This window comes from Mugil cephalus, chromosome 19, assembly GCF_022458985.1.
Source record: "Mugil cephalus isolate CIBA_MC_2020 chromosome 19, CIBA_Mcephalus_1.1, whole genome shotgun sequence".
NCBI classification, from domain to species: domain Eukaryota; kingdom Metazoa; phylum Chordata; class Actinopteri; order Mugiliformes; family Mugilidae; genus Mugil; species Mugil cephalus.
Window position 1 is genome coordinate 11,472,735 of NC_061788.1, and position 21,135 is coordinate 11,493,869.

Genomic DNA, 21,135 nt, shown 5'->3' on the forward strand with positions numbered 1-21,135 from the left:
AATTTAGTCACTTGTTTCCTACGTTGTAACAAGACTATGTGCTTATGCACACTGGCACGCGCCCCTTACAAACTCACAGGTACATTTACCTCTCTTCTATAATGCAGTCAGATCATGCTGTGATGCCATTACACTTACAGCATGTTCATTTTGGCAGCCAGGAAGGAACTATTATTAGATTAAGGCTGGGTGAGTAGTCAAGCATAGACTGTGGTTACTATCTGAACGTGCCACATACCTCATGTCCTTAAGGGTAACAAGACAGAAGGCTATTATATTGATAAATGTTCTAGTTTAAAGTGCATCCAGGTCAGGTCAAAGCAAAGCAGGTTTAAAGCACAGGAACAGTCAAATTCTCTTTGAAAACCTTTCAGTTGAGATGCTTATTTGCACTGCTGTAAATAATTAGTGTATGTTAATTATGGCTCCAATCTATTTCAGAGTAAACAATGAAAATTAACCGGCAACTGCAAAATAAATGACGCTTGGCTAAACCAGGAGGCCTAATTTGCACAGAGCAACCATTTATCATATTATCTGCACCTGTATATTTTTAAATCCCACAGCAGCTCGGCCTGTCTACAGTTAAAATGGCAGGCTAACTAACTGTGACGCGCTCTTATCTTGAGTTATTTCCAAACTGAGAGACAGGATTCGTAGTAAAATTAGTATGCGGTTTGCACCCGGGACACATTACTGTAGTCATTTGAATTGGAAATGTTTTCATGTTTAAATAGCATGTTTGGGTTGTGATGCCGTGGCCGTTAAGATTGAAAGATGTTTTTGCTGCAGATGACTGATATTTTTAGGAGCCACCGTAGGAAACACAGCGGCTCGCACGCTCTTGTTTTCTTAGCTGTGTGGGGCTGATTCATTTCTCATCGAGCAATTAATGAAGCCGCAGTTTGTTTTTTGTGTGTGTGTGAGATGCCTTTTATTGTGTCTCCCACCTAAGAATTAAATAAAAGTTATTTTCTGGTGCACAGTTCTGAGGTATTTGCATATTTTTTTGACACTTTTTACATCTTCTTAACTAGATTTCAGTGGGATAAGTTGTAATTTTCACTCCATTATATTTATATGAGGGGTTTTCGTATGCAATAGTGTTTGGAACAAATTTTAAATTCTAAACAAATGATAAACATGTAAATTATATTAAGTTGTTTAACTTTCACATTGACCACCTATGGTTCCTGCTTCATAATGCATCAAAAATTATACAATGTGCTTATGACATGACCTTGTAATGGGTTCATTTTGCACAAAAAGATTAGATTTATAAGATAGTACAAGATATATATATATATCTCTTTTTTAGACTGTTACATAATTCAACTCTCATCCAGTTAGAGCTGATAAAGCACCACTGACTGAGCTGTTGAAAAACGTCTGGCCCTCCTGTCCTGATCGATCAGACGCGCATGGGTCATTGCTGACCAAAAACTTTCACTTGTTTTTTGGCTCATTAAACCAGCAGACGCTCTTCCCCTTTAAATTCGTCCACTAAACGGGAACGTGCTTCCTTTGACGGGTTTGGCATCACGGCAGCGGCCGCCTTCCCTTTCACACGATTGGCCGAGCCGTGGGAATAGCAGCCTTGATTGATTGGCCCGGAGCCGGTTTCAACAGCGCAGAGGACTCATTTCCATTCCGACATCAGTCTCCGTGGCTCACACGGCTTCGGTGGGGTCGGCAGCTGAGATGAAACGCAAGCTGCTGCACGGAGAGCCCGATCGGTGAAATTATCTATCTGCGGGAAGGCTGAACAATGACGGGGGAGTGCAGTTAACGGAGCCGGCTTTATCAATGGATATATCTCCCGAGGTTTCCAGTGCGCATCGCGAAATCAGTGGCGAGGTCGCTTTTGCAGAGGAAATACGCCTTCCGAGCAGGGGAGCGACCAATCAGCCGTGGCGAACCAAAGATAAACAAGCCTTATGATAAGACACAACTCTGTAAGACACTCATGTTTCTTATTTCCATCTTCATCCTTGAGGGAAACTGTGTTGGCTCGTGGAAAATGATTCTTTTTTTAGTTCATAGAAAATATTTTGTTTGTCTTGAAATCCTAGCTGCTGAATTGCTTTCTAAATTCTAGCTATGTGCACACTAAATAACAATAAAATAAGAAACAGGTACAGGGTAGCAGAGATCCTTCCGTGCGTAATTTGAGGATTGATTTTTAGGTCGACGGCGCTGAAGTGGTGAAAGATGCCCTGCGCGCACTAATGGATAGGAGCGTCTCGCCCTTACTATCATTATAGCCACACACACACACACATCATATCTATTGGCTAATGTGTGCTCATATGGACGAAGTCCAACTATGATTTAGCCCACTTCTATTCAGGATATTTAATGTCTTATTTAAATGCATGTGACATTTAATTATCGAGATTAGGCCCGCGTTTGCTGTTGGATTAAAGACGGGAAACATTTGCATAAGTAACATCCACTTTCTTTCTCTGGGAACTGTTGTGAGCCGCTGTCCGTGTGCACACTGCGCGCACTGAAAGGCGCTTTTATATGTCAGCATCTCAGTGGATGTGGAGGAAGTGCTTTGAAGTATATTATCGGTCATTGAGGGGCTGCCTCAGAAGGTTTCCATTTCTATTGTCTAGGAGCCGGAGGTGGGATCATCGCACCTCACTGCACCGGTGGCAGCCGAGGTTGAAGGTTAGCCGCAGCAGAGGTTCCTATAGATTATTGGCCAGGTGTGAAATTCTACCCTGCATGCTTTTCCTGCTTTTGCCAGAACCTTTATTACCCAGCGAGATGGGATGTCACAGCTTACCACCAGAGGCAGAGAAGAAAAGCTTGCAATTTGGTGTTTTATTATCCTCCTCCCTTTTCCCCCCATGGCTGTTTTCTGACCAAATATATGTCAACTCCTTTGGGTTTAGTTTTATAGGCATTTGCCTCATCTTTATTGCTCGTGGGTTTCCTATAAACATATTATTGCATTGCGGGCTTTGATTTACCACAATGTCATTGTTTAAAAAATAACGCTGTGTACCCATTCACGCCATAGACTTGCACTAAATATGTAACTTCCACAAAGACGGCAGTGAATGCTCGGTTAACACCTCATACTCGGTCTAATTACATACATTCCCTGCTTGAAATGTGCGTTTGAACTCGCTTGAGAGGCTTCGTCGAGCAGTCGCTGTGCAGGTATCCTCATGGGGGTTTCCCTCTGATCTCACATCACACCCCGGCAGTAATTCCAACTCTGTGAAGAAAAGGGGATTTGTCGTTTGGCTGCCTGCTTCCCTTTGCTTCCCGAGGAGCGAAGCCGAGCTCTGATTTATTGTGAAGTTTCCCCAGGCTCGCTCAATCTCCAGGCCCGCCGAATTACTGACTGGAGGAAACCGCTCGCCACGAGAGTGACCTTTTTCTTGGGAGATTATTACCCAGGCCAGTGCGAGGGCTGAATAAGGTCACGTCTTTCTCCGGCCACGTCGTGCACTGCCTTCACTTTTCGGGCCTGCGAGAGTGTCGCGCATTACGAGCCTGCAGTTGGGAAGACGGAGTGGCAAGACCGAAATCCCTTTGTCCATCTTATCGGGATAATTTCAGTGGCTCGGTTGCCTAGCAGTTTCTCTTGTAATCACCTTTTTATCTGCCAGGGGATGTCATGTGTAATTAGGAGTGGCCTGCCATCTTTGGAAATCTGTCTAATTGGTATTTTCCTCCTAATAGGATGAAGGGGTAGTGAGACGGGGGTTAAGGGTGGAAGGTTAGAACTGGGCCTCCGAGGTTACTGGGGAGGGGAAAGGGCAGCTAAGGTCTTTATTAATATTTTGTCTTTTGTCATGCGACCACTTGGAAAATTAACAATTAACCCGCTGCCAAATTGCAGCTGGCGATCTTGATTTGCCCTCAAAAGAAGGAGAGGATCAGATCATACATGGGAGATTATATCCTCGAAGAACATTTCAAAGCATCTATGAGAGCTCCTCATTAGGTTATCTCCCACATAAGAGTAGTAGACACAGCATTTTCCTCTAATGAGTCGCATGTTTGCCTCAAGTTTTTAATGGCTTGAAGGAATCAGTGACCCAGTGTAACAGTAAAATCAGTTTATGTTTGTCTAACCTTTTTTTTTTTTTTTTTTGAACTGCGTGGAATTGAGTTATCTTTCCCCAAAAACCTACAGCTCACTTTTTCACGATCCGTTATCTTTTGAGTTTTCTAAAGGCAGTGCCGCATACCCATAGCTCTTTGACAGCGTGTCTTGGAGTTCGCACTGGGATAAGGATAAGATAAGGGCATGTTTACCCTCTAGTGCTGCCTTGGTACTGGCCAGACTTTACCCCATGCAGAGTGTTTCTTTTGCCTTGGCACCGTCTGTGTGCAAGGGCAGAGTTGGGTCATTATGAGGCTTTTATCTCTCAAAGATAACACTTAATTGTGCAGCTTTCGGACACATGGCTTAATTTGCGCTCAACATTTTATATATAAGAAGTTATGATTTTTCCTTTTGGACCTCTTTTTTTTCTTTTTTTCTTGTGTATTTCCACATAAATCAAAGTAAATGATTAATTGTTTGTCATAACTGTAAACCTGGTTGACTAAATACCTCACACTGGCAGCTCTGGAGCTGCTGCTGCTGCTGCTGCAGAAATTAATGGTCCGAGCTTTGATCCCATGGACTCGGGCTGTTATTCATTTCTAACCATTTGTTGCTGCAGTATTAAATGTTAAGTTCTGAGCTGACACGCTTGAGAATGGTTCAAGGTGATGCCAGTTTCTGTTACCGTCGGGGCGAGGATGTGCATGGGCCGTACGGCTCGTGTTATTGCAAGGCTTGCAAAAATTCTTCATATCTGCTTCGCTTTGAAATTTACATGCCCCACCTGGTTAAATACAGATATTTCATTTGGATGCCCAAATAACGTTTGTAGAAGCTGGAAAAAAAGGGGAAATTAGAAAGCATGTCTACACCAATGTTAGTAGAGGGCAACAAAATACTGATAAGAACTAATAAGAAATGAAATATTTAATTCATTTACAGGGACATTGTAACTTATATATGACTTTTGATAGATGCCTCCTACAGGGGGAGATGCAAGCAGTAACATACCCCACTGATGAATACTTTGATAAAAACAACCTGGATTTACATGCATTCATAGTTTTGAATCTGTGGCATGTTTTTTCAGTTGTTAAGGACCTGGGACTTTCAGGCTGAAATGCATTTATTTATTTTTTTTTTTGACAAACCAGGTCTCAGATTAAATGTAGCACGAGAGAAAGTGTAATTTGAATGTTTTCCCTCAATGCTGCACAAATTGCATCCGACCGAATGCCCTGGACATCTGGCTGAATATTTCCCCAGCGACAAATTGCATAAATTTTGTGCTTGTGTAAAAAATTTATAGGAAATGCTTTCTAACACTGTTGTAATGCCTTTTACATGAGCTAATCTTAATGGTAATGAGGCTCATTGTTATCAGCCGCAGGCCTGGAGTGTTCTTGCAGTGCTTGGTGGAGTGACTTGGGGATGTTTGGTTATCCTGTATGTGAACCTTTGTGTCCTTTTTCTTTTCTTTTTTTTTGCCTTCCCTGCACAGAAGGAGAGGAGAGAAATCTGGGTCTCTCTTATACGCGGCTCTGATACCAATTATGTAAACTATTATAGAATTTAACCAGGGCAGCTCTTATCGGCTAATCCAGAAGTAATAGATTCTATTAAAAATGTATGAGGGGATTGTGGCTGAGCTCTGTGTGTGTGTGTGTGTGTGTGTCTGTGTGTGGAGGGGTGTATGGAGCAGCTACAGCAGCACTGCTGTTGAGTTCTGTGTGTATGCTACTTGTCTGCTCTCCATTACTTAGACAGGTTCCCACCTTGAAGACTGTATAACAGCCATACGTAGTACACGATCAATTATGCAGGTGGATTTTTATTCATGGACTATACGATTTCCCTTCCGCAATAAATAATTGCTCTTTGTTAGTCATTTATTTATTCCTAAATTAACCTTCTTTATTCGCCTCAGCGTTCTTTCCTTCTCCCCTTTCTGCTTGCCCGCAGCCTCTGTGTGGAAGGAACAGAAAACATTAGCATAGCACTCATGCTAATCCACTCAGGGAGTGAAAAGGGTGCTCGTCTTAAACCTTTTTCATTATCATCTAATTATTAACTGAGGATCCTGAGAACTGCTAACGGGAGCTGTGGATGGTGGGGAGGGAGGGAGGGGGGTGGGTGTGTGAGTGTGTGTGTGTGTGTGTGTTCAGAGCCCATGTGCGTCTTTTATCAGTGCATTTCTTGTTTGTGGAGAGGGATGTTCTTTGTGCAATTTGCTTTTACCGTCTCTGTGACCCTTGATGCTGTGTGAAGTCATAAAAGACTGCAGAGGGTCAGACAGATGCTCTCGGCCGAGTCTCTGTATAATTTAAGGCCTTTTTCCTCCTTTGATGGAAACTCTCTGCACAGCCAAACAGGTAAAGCGAGGCATGAGCTATTTTAGGATTGTTTTATTTGTTTTTTTGTGTTTGGGTGTTTCTGCACACCAAGCCTTTTTTTTTTATCTCGTGAAATGTGATCACGTAGAGTGGGTTAGGTGCTAGTTAGATGGCAGCACGTGAAACATTGTCTCCAGAATGTATTTTCTTGAATGGCTGCAGTATTAAAAAACAACCACCATGAAGTTTGTGCATCTCTTACGGCTCCCTTGACCTTAACGTCTCACAAAATGCCCCGACCCCAAGACGGATGTGCCGTTAGGATGTGAGGCGCTTTGCATTCTCTCAATGACAAGGGAAATGGCTTGAAAAATAACTTTGTCCGCCAAAATACCCTTATCAGAGCACCGCGGGGGACAGTTAGATGGACTGCAGAGCACAAGGTCTTTATCTCCCGGGCGGACCCTCAGTGGACAACGTCACGCTGCTTATCAGCCCGCATGGACGTCGTCCAGGAGTGGCGAGAATTAAACGCTCTTGCGGCTTAATTTTTGTGTCCTTTTTTTTTTTTTTTTCCTGATTATGCGTCGCAGAGAAGTCCTTGAATACCTGTCTCGGCGAGACCTTGGGGGTTGCAAGTTTACAGGCTCTTTGAGAAACTGGACATCTGGCTCACCAGCTCTGTAATAATGTCTCGCACAAAGGCCCGTTTGCCGCTGATTGGAAAGTTGATGAAAACTGGCTTTGAAGGAGATCGTTACGTTAATGACGAGGTCCTCGACCTTATTTGCGAAGGTTGAGCAGAACTATGCAAATAACAGCTTTCAAGGCCGCGGTTGGCACTTTCTGTGTTATTTCGGGCCAATCACAATTACGAGGTATCTTGGTGTGACATCATGAGGAAAAGCGAAACCGAAAATTGCCCCAGCGCAGATAATATCACGCATTCCGGGGGTGACTTTCACACCTTACGTCCCTTCTTTTCTTTTATTTGGAGGTAGCTGTAATCAAAAGTGAGGAGGCAATTTAAGGCTTTAAGTTTTCGGAGAATCTCTTTTAAATTTTAAATTCGGGCAGCAGCATGAAAGAATCCGTCATTACGTTGCACTTCATGCATCATTTCTCGCTCCCTTTTCTTGCTCTCAGAAAAAACTTTTTTTTCTTGAAGCCACCGCTGGCCTCCCTTTGAATTATAATGTCCTCCTTGATGTATTTTCTTCCAGCTGCAAATTATGGGAGTAATGGAGGGTATTCCAATTCATGTCTCATTTTCTGCTTGTGAAGGGATTTCCCTGGAGATGCCTTCTCTCTCTCTCTTGTGTTCCTTCTGCTTTTTCACCATCTCCCTCTCCACAAATGTGTGGTAATGGAAGGGTTGTTGTGAAATTGCTATTATTTTCAAAATGGAATCTGGCCATAGTGAGGCTTTTAGCTCGTCAGATGTGTGTGTTCAGACGAGACAGGTTGCGCCGAGCAGTTTGAAGTGAGCTTGTCGCCAGGGGACAGATGTTGAGTGGAGGAGGGGAGCAGGGAAGGGAAGGGAAGAGGGAAGAGTGAGGGAATCTCTTTTTTGTGTGTGTGTGTGTGTGTGTGTGTCAGCACCTGAGTAAAATAAAAGCCACTCTGTGTCCTCTTCCTTTTGAGGCGAAGGTAATAATGTTTCTGCGGCCCATCCCTGAACATCTTGTTCAGTCTGGTTGACTCACTTTAGCTGCTCTCTGGACCTTGAGGGCGAAATGAAACGACAAAAATCCAAAAGCAACTTAAAAGCAAACAAGGAAAGAAAGCAGATCTGGCGTCTGGATGCCCGTATGCCGTAGGCTCGGACTAGCTAGGGCTGGGGACACTAGAAATATAGTGTTTCCAATTGTGATCACTGGATTGATTAACTATTAATGTCATGTTGCGCTGATAGCAGTTGTCCGTTCACAGGATACATGGTTCACGTGCGGCGATGAGTATTTTACGGTAGCCCGAGGTATTCTAGTTTTGCAGCGCTAGCATTCGCATTTGCTGACTCTTTCAAATAATCAAAGAGAATGTCAAATGTGATTATTGCTGAAATATTGCCCCCGATGCCTGGCTTACTCTTCAAAACGATTGCTTCAATCAGCGCAGCTGTGGAGAGGCGCAGTCTTGTTCAGACACAGGCTCTCATTTCCACTGACAATACTTAACCCCGCAAACAGCCGGCTTTAAGGAGAGCGCCGCTTTCGGCTCTCTCCGCTGATCGATACAGCCGTAAATTCATACAACAAGAAAACCGAGGTCTCAAGGCTGGTAAGAAATTGAAACGCACAGCCTGCGGCTACGGGAGAGTTTGTAAATGATCTGCGTGATCACAGCCGACATAGCCGGGCTGATAACGGGAAAGAGCCATCATAACAACTAAGCAGCAGGGGGGAGAAGGAGTCATGATTAAATGATGTTACTTTCTTAAATGCAGTTCAAAGACGGGGTCCTGGTTTCAGTCTGCTTAAAAAGGGCCCAAGTTGTTGCTGAGGTTCGGATATGTTAAAAATGCTGAGAGGCGAGATAACGAGGCCGCCTGTGGGATTTTATTGTTCCTAGCAAAAGTTGGCATGACTTTATTTCTATAGATTTCCAAGCAGAGAAGCCTTAATTTGTATTAAATCAAAGAGAGTTGGAGAAGCGTTGGAGATTAGTTATCAGTAGTGAGGTTTTAATTCACAGTGTCCCAGTTTGTTCACCATTACAGTCCAGACTCAAATAGCTCAACAACTATATAACAACCATAGACTGCTTTGAACTTTGTGCAACAACCATGTCCTCCAGGGGTCTTTGTTAACCTCTAGAGCCACTATGAGAATCAGATGTATCGACGTCTCAACAGTTAGTTATTTCCATTAAACTTCAAACAGATAACCGTGCTGACCAGAGGAGGAATTCTAATTAATTTGGTAATCCCCCTGACTTTTCCTTTAATGCCCCCAGCAGGTCACGGTTTTCAATTATCTCGTGCAATTTCCCCAATATCTACTGGATGGATTTCACTCGCCCTTCCCAACGATTTATTGGTCTTCGCGATGCCTTGATTTCCCTCTCGTGACTGAGCCTGACATTTGGGCTCGAGACTGAAAAGTCTCGACGACTGACAAATGGATTGCCAACAAATGCAGCCGCCGACATCGGTGCCAAAATTTGGATGTAAAGACGTTCCCGACGCCTGTCGACTAATGTGCTGGTTGGCTAATGTGAGACGGTGAAGATCCAAGAACTTAAAGGTCGGCGCGTTAGCGTTTTTGTCGCGCGCGCGGGAGGTAATTAGCATTTAGCTCAAAGTACAGACTCAGAGAGGCGCCAATATGTCTGCGTCTGTCTTGTTTAATCAGCATTTTGTTTGGCGTTAAAAGCATTAACTGTAAAGTGAAAATCTGTTGTCTCTCTTTACTTTAGCAGGTTTATCCAGGCTGTGCTCAGCCATAGTGAATTATCATGCTGGCCTGTATCCAGAGACGGCAGACCCTCTCGTCGCAGCGCTTGGCCTGCACGCCCAAAAGCCTGGATGTTCCACCGCCGCCGCCGTTACTGCTGCCAGTACCACCGCTGCAGCCAAGCACCCACAAAGGTGAGTTTATATCACAGCAGCAGAGGACACAGTTTTTATATTTACACAGAACAAAACAGCTTCTTGGCCACATTCACGAACTGTAAAAATTGTGCTTGACTTTCTCCCCCCCTTCCGAGCGTACATAAAGATCATGCACAGTTTTTTATTTTTTATTTTTTTTGTTTTGTGCTGAGATTTCATGCTGTAGGGCTTCTCGAATTCAAATAATAGGCCTCCTCCTCTGATGATGATGCCAGTTAATCAGGCTAGTAATCAGTGTCCTCCCGCAGTGCAAATGTGTGCAGGTCAAAGTGGACTCTGAAATTACGGAGTTAATCAGCTCTGCCATACAGGGTTACTAACGATCCTCACATTTTGCGCAGAAAGGGCTTCATGTCAGCGTTGTTTGACCTTCATCTTGACTGATTAGACCGCGTACGTTGAAAGGTTGAGTATCTTCGGGACTGGGGATTTCTGATTAGATTTCTTTCAATTAACTGATTAAATACGGTGTGTGGAGATGTAGGTCCTGGTCTGATGCTGCTTTTATTTATGTAGGTTACTTTGCATCCATGTTTTCTTCCCAGACAGCCTTCATTCACGTAACGAGATCAGAGTATCTCAGATTCATTTATATGTATATGTTGGGGTTTTGTGCTTCAAAAGCACTCATACATTATGATCTTTGGTTGGAGCCGATGCATCAGTTGCAGCTTGCTGTGTGTATGTGTTTTTTTGTTGTTGTTGTCTTTCTTGTACAGGTGTTGCATCATTATTATTTAGAGGCGAGAGAGAAGGAAAAAAAGCAAACTCAAAGCACGCACCTCAGTCGAGTTGCACAGAAAGCACGAGCATGCAAATATTGACCGGTGACAATGTGCACGTTTCGATTTTTTTCTCAGATGTGAAACCTAAATTTGACTATCAGTGTTGGCTCAGCCTATCTCGCATATGTCTGCAGACCAGAGTCAGGCCTATCTTATCTGACTGATCATGTTACCAGTAAATCCTGTGTTTGTTTACAGGGGCCCCCTCTCACACAGGATATCTTTAAATGCGCGCCTGCATAAGTCCTCCGCCGAGTCTGCTTTTGATGTATGGAAAGTATAGAAGGTGCGCGATTATTTTCAGCTTTAATGACCGTGTAATTATCAGACTCCGCCGACATAATACCTGCGCTCAACACCTGCACGTGCACGCAGGTGTTTTCGGTTATTCTGGATAATTAGACCTCCTCTCGGGGCTGATGTTGAATGGAACCACGCTGGTAGCGTGCAGAGGTCACCAAGCCACGTAAGAACTGAAAGAACCCTAAAAGCTGTCCTGATCTAACAGGTGCAACACGACTAACAGGAAAGACGATGTGGCCATGAGACAAGCTGCAATTAGACAAAATAAGTGAAATCAGCCGTGACAGGCTCTGTAGTTGATGATTATCTGTGCCTTATTTACTTTGCAGCCCAACAATGTGCATCCAGCCGTACTCAAATCTGAAATATTGGAATTTCCATCCCTTTTATGCTCTATCTTCTCATCTCCCGTTTCCCGGGGTGAAAAACCTCTTTGTATTTAATCTTATTAAATATTAATTGGGAATCAGTGGAGCACTTGTCTGCTAAATGTTGGAACAGAAGGGCCTAGTTTGCCTCAGGCAGAACCAGCAATGCATTTCTCATTCCGTTTACCTGCAGGGCCTCCAACCCCATTCCCACCCCTCCGTTCCTCCACCCCCGCCCCTTTGAGTTTTATGTACTGCGACTGTGCCTAGTGTAGCACCCTCCTGCTCCGGTCTGACATTTCAAGCACAGCCACGGGGAATAGACTGCTGATGGGAGCTCAGTCTGTGTGGTCCAGGCTTCTTCATTAAATGAGTCGTTGCTGGATCGAGTTAAATGGGGACGGTCTTTAGCCGCCGCTGTGCTTTTGAAAGCCGTTTCCATTTTTAGCTATCAATAAATTGAAGGCAGAGGACTCTCGGCTACAGAAACCCATGTGAAAGATTTCTGAGAAACAAGTGTTAGGAATTATGTGATGAGAATGAATGTGCGCCGCGCCGCTCTCTCCTATCTCGGCTTGAAAGCAGTGGCTGGAAGTGCCTTTTTTTTTTTTTTTCCCACGCTGCTGGCCTGCGCTCAGGCTTGCTTTTGAGAAGGAAAACTTTGCCCGAGCTGAGCCGAGCGGCACAGAAACAAATGAGGAATGACATTGGAGCAAAGAAGCGCTCGCAAGAGCCTCCTCTAGCACACATAACTAAGTGTTCAACCCGGAGGTTACTCTGTTTCTCTGTGCACCCTTCATACAAAGATTACTGACTCGGAACGAAGGAGGCATGTGAAAACGGGGTGAATTAGTGTTTTTATTTTTGTATGCCTTCCCGAAGAAGGGCGTGAATAGAGAGGTTAGTGTGAGAAAGATTTGAAAGCATACGCCGAGGCGTTAGCATGCTGTGTTTGGTGAATTGCAGAGAATTAGCTCTCAGATCCGAAGCTGAGGCTGGTTGGTCGGATGGCTTTAAACACTATAATACAAGCCTCGGGGCCACTATTGCACTGGAGAGAAAGCCAGTCAGAGGCGTGAGAATTAGAGTACTTTGCTATTGCACACAGGTAGATCCATTAGCAGAAATGTAATATAATATGCAGGATCACATTTCATTAGTATACACCGACCCATTATTCAATTAAAGTCATATCCACATAGGACGGGTTAGTTAAGTGATGTTTTTGGTGACACCAAACACCCGCTCTAAAGAGGGCATTTTGCATTTTGCATTTTTTTTTTTTGTAAAGACACCTTCTTTAGGATTTTTCCACACATTTGAAAGGGGAGGAGTATTCGACTTCGATTGCAGCCTGCGACCTCGCCACTAGGTGTCCCACTGTCCAACACACTGGCCCTTTAATTTTTTCTTTTACCTTCTTTTTGTCAATTAGACACAGTTCATGTCCATAATTGTGAACCATTTAAATAAAATATGCGTGATTTTGCCCATGGACTGACGAAGGAAAACTCAAATAACTTCATAATAGCACAACTAGCCATTCGTATTGTGGTGTACGTATTCCTTGTTTTTACCCTTTTAAGCCTTTCAAAGGTCAGAAACCAGTCGTTGCAGCTTCAAAGCTACAGATTACATCAGTCTGTTTTTTTTGTTTTGTTTTTTTTTGTGTGGTCTCCAACAAGGAGAAACCGCAACCACTACCCGTGCAGGAACGTCATCACAAGCACCAGAATTAAAACAGTGGTGTACCAGCCTCAGGTGAGCTTTATCAGCATTGACTGAACTTGTTTGGCAAGTTCCTGAATGTTAGAGACTGGTCCCTCACTTTAAAACGTTGTGTTTTTTAACATGTTATGTGACATTCACTTACCTACTTACCTAGCAGCTGCTGCTGCTGCTGCTGGTTGAGCCTCCGTCTAACAGGCAGATAGTCAGAGGCTCGTCTCAAACAGATGAATGAAGGCAGGGCCAATTAATTACATGGTTTTAATGACTGGGCTCATTGGACCAACTGGGTGCATGGAAGACGTTGTCATGGTAACAGCGAAATAGGTTTTAAATGCGAGTGTGCTGAGCTTAGACCCTGGTTATTAAGGTAGGCCAGAGTATTTTAAATATCAGGATTATTGGTGTGGTAAACAAGTATTTATGCCTGCTGAGAAGCACTGTTCTGTAATTAACTGCCAGTTTTCAGCGCGGCGTTCCTGCTGAGGATTTGACACTCGTAAACATGTTATCTCGCAGAAATGTTCAAGATAAATCTTTAGCCCGACATCAAAGACCTGCGGGATGCTTTTTTTTTTTTTTTTTTGCTTTTTTTTTGCCTGCCACTTCTGTCAACATGTATGGATATTAACAAGGAATACATTATGAGTTTTAGTTTTATCTCATGTGGGAATCATATCTAGCAGCAGCCACTGTAATCGTTTCCTTATGTTCTCCCTCCGGGTATGAAATGGTTGGAAGCCGTGGTTTTGGAAACGCAATGAGCTTGTCCAACTCCTGTTTCAGCCCAGCCTCTGGGGCTTGTTTTGCCCATAAATTAGTGATTAACTCAAACTGCTCCAAAACAATGAGGTCTACTGCTCTAATCTGGGGGGGGGGGGGGCTTCGAGTGTGACCACGGGAAAAAGATTAGCCAGTTTAAAGTGGCAGAAAGCACTGAGTGGGATTGTACGTGGGTGGAATAAAGGTTATGAAAGACCATGCAGTTATGTATATTCAACAGTACGATTTAAAAAAAAAAAAAAAAAAAAAAAAGCAGTGTTTTATCCTTGCAGATTATTTTTTTTATGTTAATATTTATCAAACCCCCTTCTTTACTATAGTGGTGATGGAGAGTTTATTATCACCCCCCCCCACCCCCACCCTCCAACACACCTCCAACTCTTTCTTTCCAAGCACGACTCCTGCGTAGAAAGAGGAAATCAGGATTATGTGTTTCCTGTGAAAGTGTGCCAGTTTCACCCTGTGCCGTAACAGTTGAGCGGCATGTTAAATGCGCAGGGAGCCTCTGAGGCGAGGAAACGTCGAGGCACCGGCTAGTGGGACCATTACATCCACCGGGGGTCTAGTTGAACCACGCGTCGCTGTCATTTTCCCTAATTTTTAAGAAAATTATAAGCGCAGCGCTGTTCAGCCCTGCGTATCTTCCTTCCATCAGCCCCCGTTTAAAAGCAAGCGGCGGGAAATGCTAAAAGGTCAGCGAATGTTTAAGAAAGGCATGATGGCTCGGGCCAAAGCTGCTTGTGAAAAGTGGCTGATGTTATTATTTATTTTTTTTTTTCCCTTCTTCTTTCATCTGCCTCTGCTCTCTGTCAGAGCTGAAGGCAGAAGCAGCGTGCAGTCTGCAGGTTCAGGGTGATTAAGTGCTTAAGGTCAGGCTACTAATTATCTCTCCCGCCATTACTTACCTCAAAACACATAGCTGCCATTTCCCCATTGTCATACAAATGGCCTCAGTTTTCGTTTCTTATCTTTTATTTTCCGTCTGTTGTGTGGATACAGTGCCCCTCGGCCAAAAAACATTGTGCCACGGAGAACTGTGGAGTGGATAATCTATAGCGAATCTATTGTTAAAGTTGCAAAATATGACTAATTCGTGTGTAAATTTGCCATCAAATTAAATAGTCATTTAACATCCCCTTTTGTTTGTAATCCTTCACAGCCAGGCAGGCTATGAGCTATGACCACTTCAAGCTTGGACTATTTGTTCCTCTTCTACTTCAGTTTTCGGATATCCTCTTCTCTCCTACCTCATTAATAATTTTGTGACTGTTCAGATTTATATTTCGACCTCTACAGAGATCCGGACGTCCAGGTCGGAGGCGCTGAGATAAGCTATAATGTGATTTTAGCACCACTTTCAGCCCTTTATCTGGCTTAACTACTCAGTATATACGTACAAAATTAAGACCACATTAATCCAAACCTACCAGAGGAACAACATGAATAATCTCATTTCCTCGAAGCGCCAGGGACTGATTAAAGAAATCGTATATTTCCTATATGCAGCACTTTGGCAGCTCAGATAGTCTGCTAGGTGAAAATATTTTCTAATTTACTGGCTCATCCGGTTCTGTGCTCCACTTCAAATGATTTAAACGAGCCAAATGGCTGTGAATGTAATTATTGGTGTGCAATAATAAGTTGGGAGAGATTATTTTTTTTATTATCATTATTATTATTACTCTTGCTTGTTTTCAGGATAAAATGAGCAGGTAGTGGCATGTGTACTTTGAAATACACCTTATATTTTCACTTGAAGCCTTGTAATTTAAACTGCATGTCTGATTTTAGAGTGTGCTCATGATAATGTTGAAGTTGTTGCCAGTTATCACTTCAAATCGCATCACATTGAGAGTTTTGGTGATGTAGTAATCTTCTTCACCAGGGTCTTAAACGTTTTTCAGGCCAAGGACCCCCAAACTGATGAAGAGATTAAGTAGGGACCGCCTACCTACTGTATGTGTTCTACATGAAACTCAGCCTATTTATAAATATAGATTATTATTATGCATTTAATGCATTTAATATTGAGCTATCGTTTGTGTGTTTATGAAAATATGTTGGATTCATGTTAATGAAAGAAATAAGAATTTGTGAATATATATATATATATATACATATATAATATATAATGTCTAATCAACCAAAGATTTTGCAACCCCCCCTGCACTACCTCTGCGTACCCCCTAGGGTTCATGGAAGACCTATGTTCACCAGGAGATTAAGTAGGAACCCCCTACCTATTATATGCGTTCTACATTAAATTCAGCCTAATGCTAATTATAAATATTAATATTATCATTTTGCAATATTATGCTATTCAAATAATACAGTGAGCATGTAATGTGCGGCCTCGTGATTGGCTCAGCAGTGATAGGGGCGGGGCCTATTGTGTACATTATTTCATTGACAGGTGGCGCTCTATATGAAACAGTGCGCTGAATGAGTGAAGGGCTGACCTAAAATATGTTGGATTCATGTTGATGTGTATTAAAAAGAAAATATGAGGAATATATGTAAAATGTCGAATCAACTACAGATTTTGCGACTGCCCCTGCAGTACCTCTGTGTACTCCCTAGGGGTCACGGCCCCCCTGTTGAAGAACCTACGTCCTACACAATCGCTGTTGCCGAGTTGGCAACTTTCAGCAGGAAACGTCAGCTATCAGAGTGCCAGGTTGTAATTAATAACCCACACGTCTGATTCGACCTGGGTGTGCTTGTTGAGAATAACACTGCAAAAAGATATTCTTTCTGCTTACTGCTGCCACAAGCTCTGAGGAAAAAAGGCTACCACTGATTGGTAAACATGCGGTGCTCAGTTTACTGCCTTTTAACACTACTACTGATCCGTATGAAAGCCCTGGAGATTGAAACAATTACATCTGATTGTGATTCAGAGCCATTTCAATGCCGATCACGCTGTTTCTGAACTCGACCAACTGTTATTGGGGGGCTTCTAGTACGATAGCCAGAGATGATCCTTTTTTTTAATGCATATGTCACACAGTAGTGGTCCTCAGATGATAAATGTGTGAATGCAGAGAGCCTATTTGCTAATGAGGTTTCCATAGTGCCACATTAAGGCAGCCACAGTGGGAAGTGCAGCTGTGTTGTGTCTCCGTAGCTCTGACAGGGCTGTAATCTCTGGACTAACAATATCAGACACCCTGTGAAGACGTGTTAGCATTCAAAGTGTTTGAAGTGTTTGTGGAACAGCAAGCCGGTCGCAGCATGCGGGGCTTAGCGCTGACATTTTTACTCGAGACGAGAAATGGCTGAAATGTCTGTCTTTGATTTCGCTTTGCTAAATTATCTGTCTGGTGGTAATTGAGCGCCATTATTCGAGGCGGAAAAGAAGAGGCAAACGTTGTGCTGTGGTATCAATCCTGGTTGATGCAGGAAGCTATTATATTTTTAAATTAGATCATCTGAGCCCCTTTCAGGTGAATCCTCTTCTTCTTCTTTTTTTTTTTTACCTTTTGTTGATCATGACATTTTTTTTTTATTTTTATAAAAGTGTTGATGCAGCTGGTTTTTCTTGTTACCTCTCTCTCCACAAGTAGTATTATGAGAAACCAGAGAAGAGAGAGCTCACATCTTGACATTGTATACAGTACAAACACCTCTCCAACATCCCAGATGTCATTGTTTTCTATAGCAGCACTACACTGTGATACATAATAAGCAGTGTTTTGCTTTGTTGTATTTCTCTGCAGAATTCATTCATGCTCCTGGCACCATGGTGCTGTTCCTTCTGCTCCGCTGGGAGATTGCTGGATGGATTGAACACTCCACCTTGCCTTTTTCCCTCCATTTTAAACACCCAATTTATTTCTTTCATGAGATGGATCTTGCAGATTGACTCATTTTCACAGTCGGGAGGCTCACTGTAGGCCCGAAATGAAATGAACTCCCAAATCAATTTCAAATGGGAACAACGAGTGAGCTCTCCCCTGCATAGCTGGAATTGGTTTTGTTATTGAAAATGAAATGGAGTGTTTTGTTTTTATTTTTTATTTTTTTTATTTTTTTTTTTGCCCTTTATTGCAGATTACGGCCTTGTTCTTTCGCCTGCTGTGATTTCCACCGGCTTGCAGCGTGATCTGGGTTAATTTCGCCGGCTTTTCTTTTCATGTCAGAAATTCCATAAAAGTGTCGCTCTGAGAGGTGGCGGTAATTTCTGCCAGGTGACTTATTGTTTTTAAATGGGGACGCCTCTTTCCACCTTTTCCGTATTCGCCGGGAGTTAAGCAGCCATGAAATTGCCTGAATAATAGTGTTTAAATCCAATCTTAGTTTGTCCCGTCAGCTCCCCCCCCCGCACACAATTCAATCAGCGCGTGGTCTTGATGATTGCTCTTTTTCCATCTGTATCCCAGGTTTGGGCTCCGGGGTTTTTTACAGTAGGAACAGTTCAAGTTTATGAAAGCATAAAGTGGAACAAAAGAATTCATGGGCAGGAGCCGGTGACGCTTGAGTGCTGAAAATGTTACTGAGAAACAACTCAAAATAAGGTGTGAATCAGCTATCTATCAGTAATTAAATAAGTATTTTTTTTTTAAATTATGATCTATGGCTAAGCTGTAAGTGTATTTTTAATAATTTTTTTTTTAATAAGCCTTTTAAAGGGTTGATGGGACTAGAACCAGCCTCCATTTGACTCCATCTTTAGTAGTTTTGAATTAAATTAGCACCTCCCTGCTCTTTTTTTTTCTGCTAGACTTTGTCTTTTATTAATTAATTTGATCACGAATTGTTATTTAAATTGTATTATGGAATGTAGTAGGCATTTCCTTTCTTGAAATTAGGTTTTAAGCATGATTGACGTCCGCCATTACCCCTTAATACTGTGTGAAGGAGAGGAAAACGACAGAAAGTCCGATGCAACGGAAGATTTCTCTCTGCGCACTGATCACTTGTCTGTCTCCTTTCTCCTCAGGCGAGGCGGCTTCCATCATTTCTCGGTACCCTTCTCCTGCAGAGCTGGATGCTTTCGCCCAGAAAACCGCCAACAGCCCGCTGTCCATCAAAATCTTTCCGTCCGACGTGCGGGTGCCGCAGCACAAACAGCTCAACAAAACAGTCAACGGCTTGGACACCACGGGCCAGCGCTACAGCCCCTGTTCGCACCCGTACTCGGGAGGCTACCAGGGCTTGCTGGCCGTTGTCAAAGCCTCCGTGGTGGTCAAAGGTGTGGTGAAGACCTCCGAGGGCAGGAGGACTAAACACGCGAACAGCCAGGCGTCCGTGGCACCCTATAATAACCCTCTGAATAACGGCTACGCGGTCAGACATGGGCACAAGGCCTATCGCATAAGCTCATGTAAGCCCCCCGATGTGCCCATTGAGAGACTTTGTTCCAGTGCAGGGATGGCCTCTGGAGATCAGAGCCTGGCCCCCCAGTCCGAGCTGGCAGAGGTTCAAAGCCTGATGAGGCAGATGAGCAGAGTCCCCCACAGCCAGGCCCTGCAGCTTGGGGGGGAGGCCCGAGCCAGCCCCTCGCTGCAGGCCGTGGCTGCCGTGGCACATTCGGACTCGGACTTTGTCCTGGGTGTGCCGCCCCAGAGCAGCCTGGCCTTCGTCGGGGCAGTGCTGCCCGCACAGGGCGCAGACATAGCCAAAGGAGACTACGCCGCGTGGCAGCGCAAAGCTCAAATGCAGCAGCAGCAGCAGCAGCAGCAGCAGCAGCAGCAGCACTATCAGCAGGGAGCAGTGAGGATGTACAGCGGCGCTCAGGGCCACAGAGCGGCGGAGGCGGGGGTCGGCCAGTCTCCTGAAACCTGCCTCCCTCTGCCGTGCTCCTCGCAGCTGTCGTACAGGCAGGAGCGAGTCAGCAGCTCCTCCCTGAAGATGCAGGGGGAGCTGACCGTCGGACAGTACTTCGCCCCTCTCTGGGACGGCGTCGTGGCAACCCCCAACAGCGACTGTTACACTTCTCAGGTGCTGGCAACGGGTACATGTGCGGCCAGGCCGAGAGACTTGGGGTTCTCCCATCCCCACTTCCACCCAAACCAACACCACCACCACCACCACCACCCGCACCACCCGCAGCGTCACCATCCTCAGCTCCACCCTCCCCTTCCTCCTCCCCCACCTCCCCCTCCTCCTCCTCATACCCAAGCCTACAGCACGGACCAAAACCTCTGTTGTGGGCTGCCTAGTTCTAGCCTGTGCCACGCTGCGGTGCTTAGCAGCAGCTTGCAGTCTCTGGAGTGCCTCATCAGTGAGATCCACCCTCCCTGCATCAAAGAGCGCATGCTGGGCCGCGGGTACGAAGCCATGGGGATGCCTCAGCTGCTGGAGCACCAGCAGCAAACCCACATCCACCTCCCCGTCTACAGATAAGACCCAGGAGTGACGAACCTTTTGTAGACTGTCAGTTTAGACGGGGGAAGAGACATGCCTTTTTTTTTTTTTTTTTTTGTCGGTGCATGTGCTGCGTTTGTAGACGACTTCTGAGCCTGAAAGGGTAAATGATAATCACGACTTAAGATGCAGGTTTATCCCGTGGACTTTTCATGTTTTATTTTTATATCACAAACGGCCACCGGACACGAATTGTTGTTTGTCGTCCACTCACGGCCGAGCACCTAGTCAGATTCAGAAGCGTAGGCAGGCGATCCCTCTGTAGGCCTTGATGAAAAAAAAAAAAAAAAAAGGAAACACTGAACCCAAAATAATCATTGGTTCCCTTCAGAAACTTGAATCTGGGAAGGATCTCTGGAAACTGTTTTTTTTTTTTTTTTGTGAATATATTGTATATTTTTGCATAAGATTGCTTCTTTATTTGAGAGGGAACATTTCTTTGCTTCTTTTGCTTTGTTGTGGTGTGTTTAAAACTTTTTTTATTTCCATACAAATGTGAGCATACATTTTTTTTGTTACACAGTCATAGACGAAGTAATTTAACATCTTATTTGATTTCAGGCTCAGCTATTAGGACAGTTGCGTATCCAAATTGACACTGTGGCATTCAGACGTGACGTTCCGTTGTACTTTCGCATATTTCTCGACTTTTCTTTTCCTCTGAAAGGTTGTGACACTGCTTCACAACACTGTGTGTGTGTGTGTGTGTGTGTGTGTGTGTGTGTGTGTGTGTGTGTGTGTGTGTGTGTGTGTGTGTGTGTGTGTGTGTAACAGGAGT

General features: G+C 44.0%; 1 protein-coding gene across 3 annotated transcripts; it reads left to right on the forward strand.

Moving 5' to 3' along the window:
- The first annotated feature begins 1,627 nt into the window (after positions 1-1,627).
- On the forward strand, positions 1,628-20,629 carry LOC124996237 (protein FAM222A-like). Of its 3 annotated transcripts, XM_047569046.1 has the most exons (4): positions 1,628-1,955; positions 9,364-9,689; positions 9,826-9,997; positions 18,931-20,629. In XM_047569046.1, the coding sequence occupies exons 3-4, from the start codon at positions 9,865-9,867 to the stop codon at positions 20,334-20,336; spliced, it is 1,539 nt and encodes a 512-aa protein (XP_047425002.1). In that variant the 5' UTR covers positions 1,628-1,955; positions 9,364-9,689; positions 9,826-9,864; the 3' UTR covers positions 20,337-20,629. The 3 variants fall into 3 exon arrangements, with proteins under 3 accessions (XP_047425002.1, XP_047425003.1, XP_047425001.1); XM_047569047.1 differs by lacking the exon at positions 9,364-9,689 and having other exon boundaries at positions 9,829-9,997; XM_047569045.1 differs by lacking the exon at positions 9,364-9,689 and having other exon boundaries at positions 1,629-1,955.
- The last annotated feature ends 506 nt before the right edge of the window (positions 20,630-21,135 follow it).

Excerpts from the sequence above, each read along its gene's own strand:
- LOC124996237 (XM_047569046.1), top strand. The coding sequence starts at position 9,865 with ATGCTGGCCTGTATCCAGAGACGGCAGACCCTCTCGTCGCAGCGCTTG. Across the intron at positions 9,998-18,930 it reads GCAGCCAAGCACCCACAAAG|GCGAGGCGGCTTCCATCATT; the intron begins GTGAGTTTATAT and ends CTTTCTCCTCAG.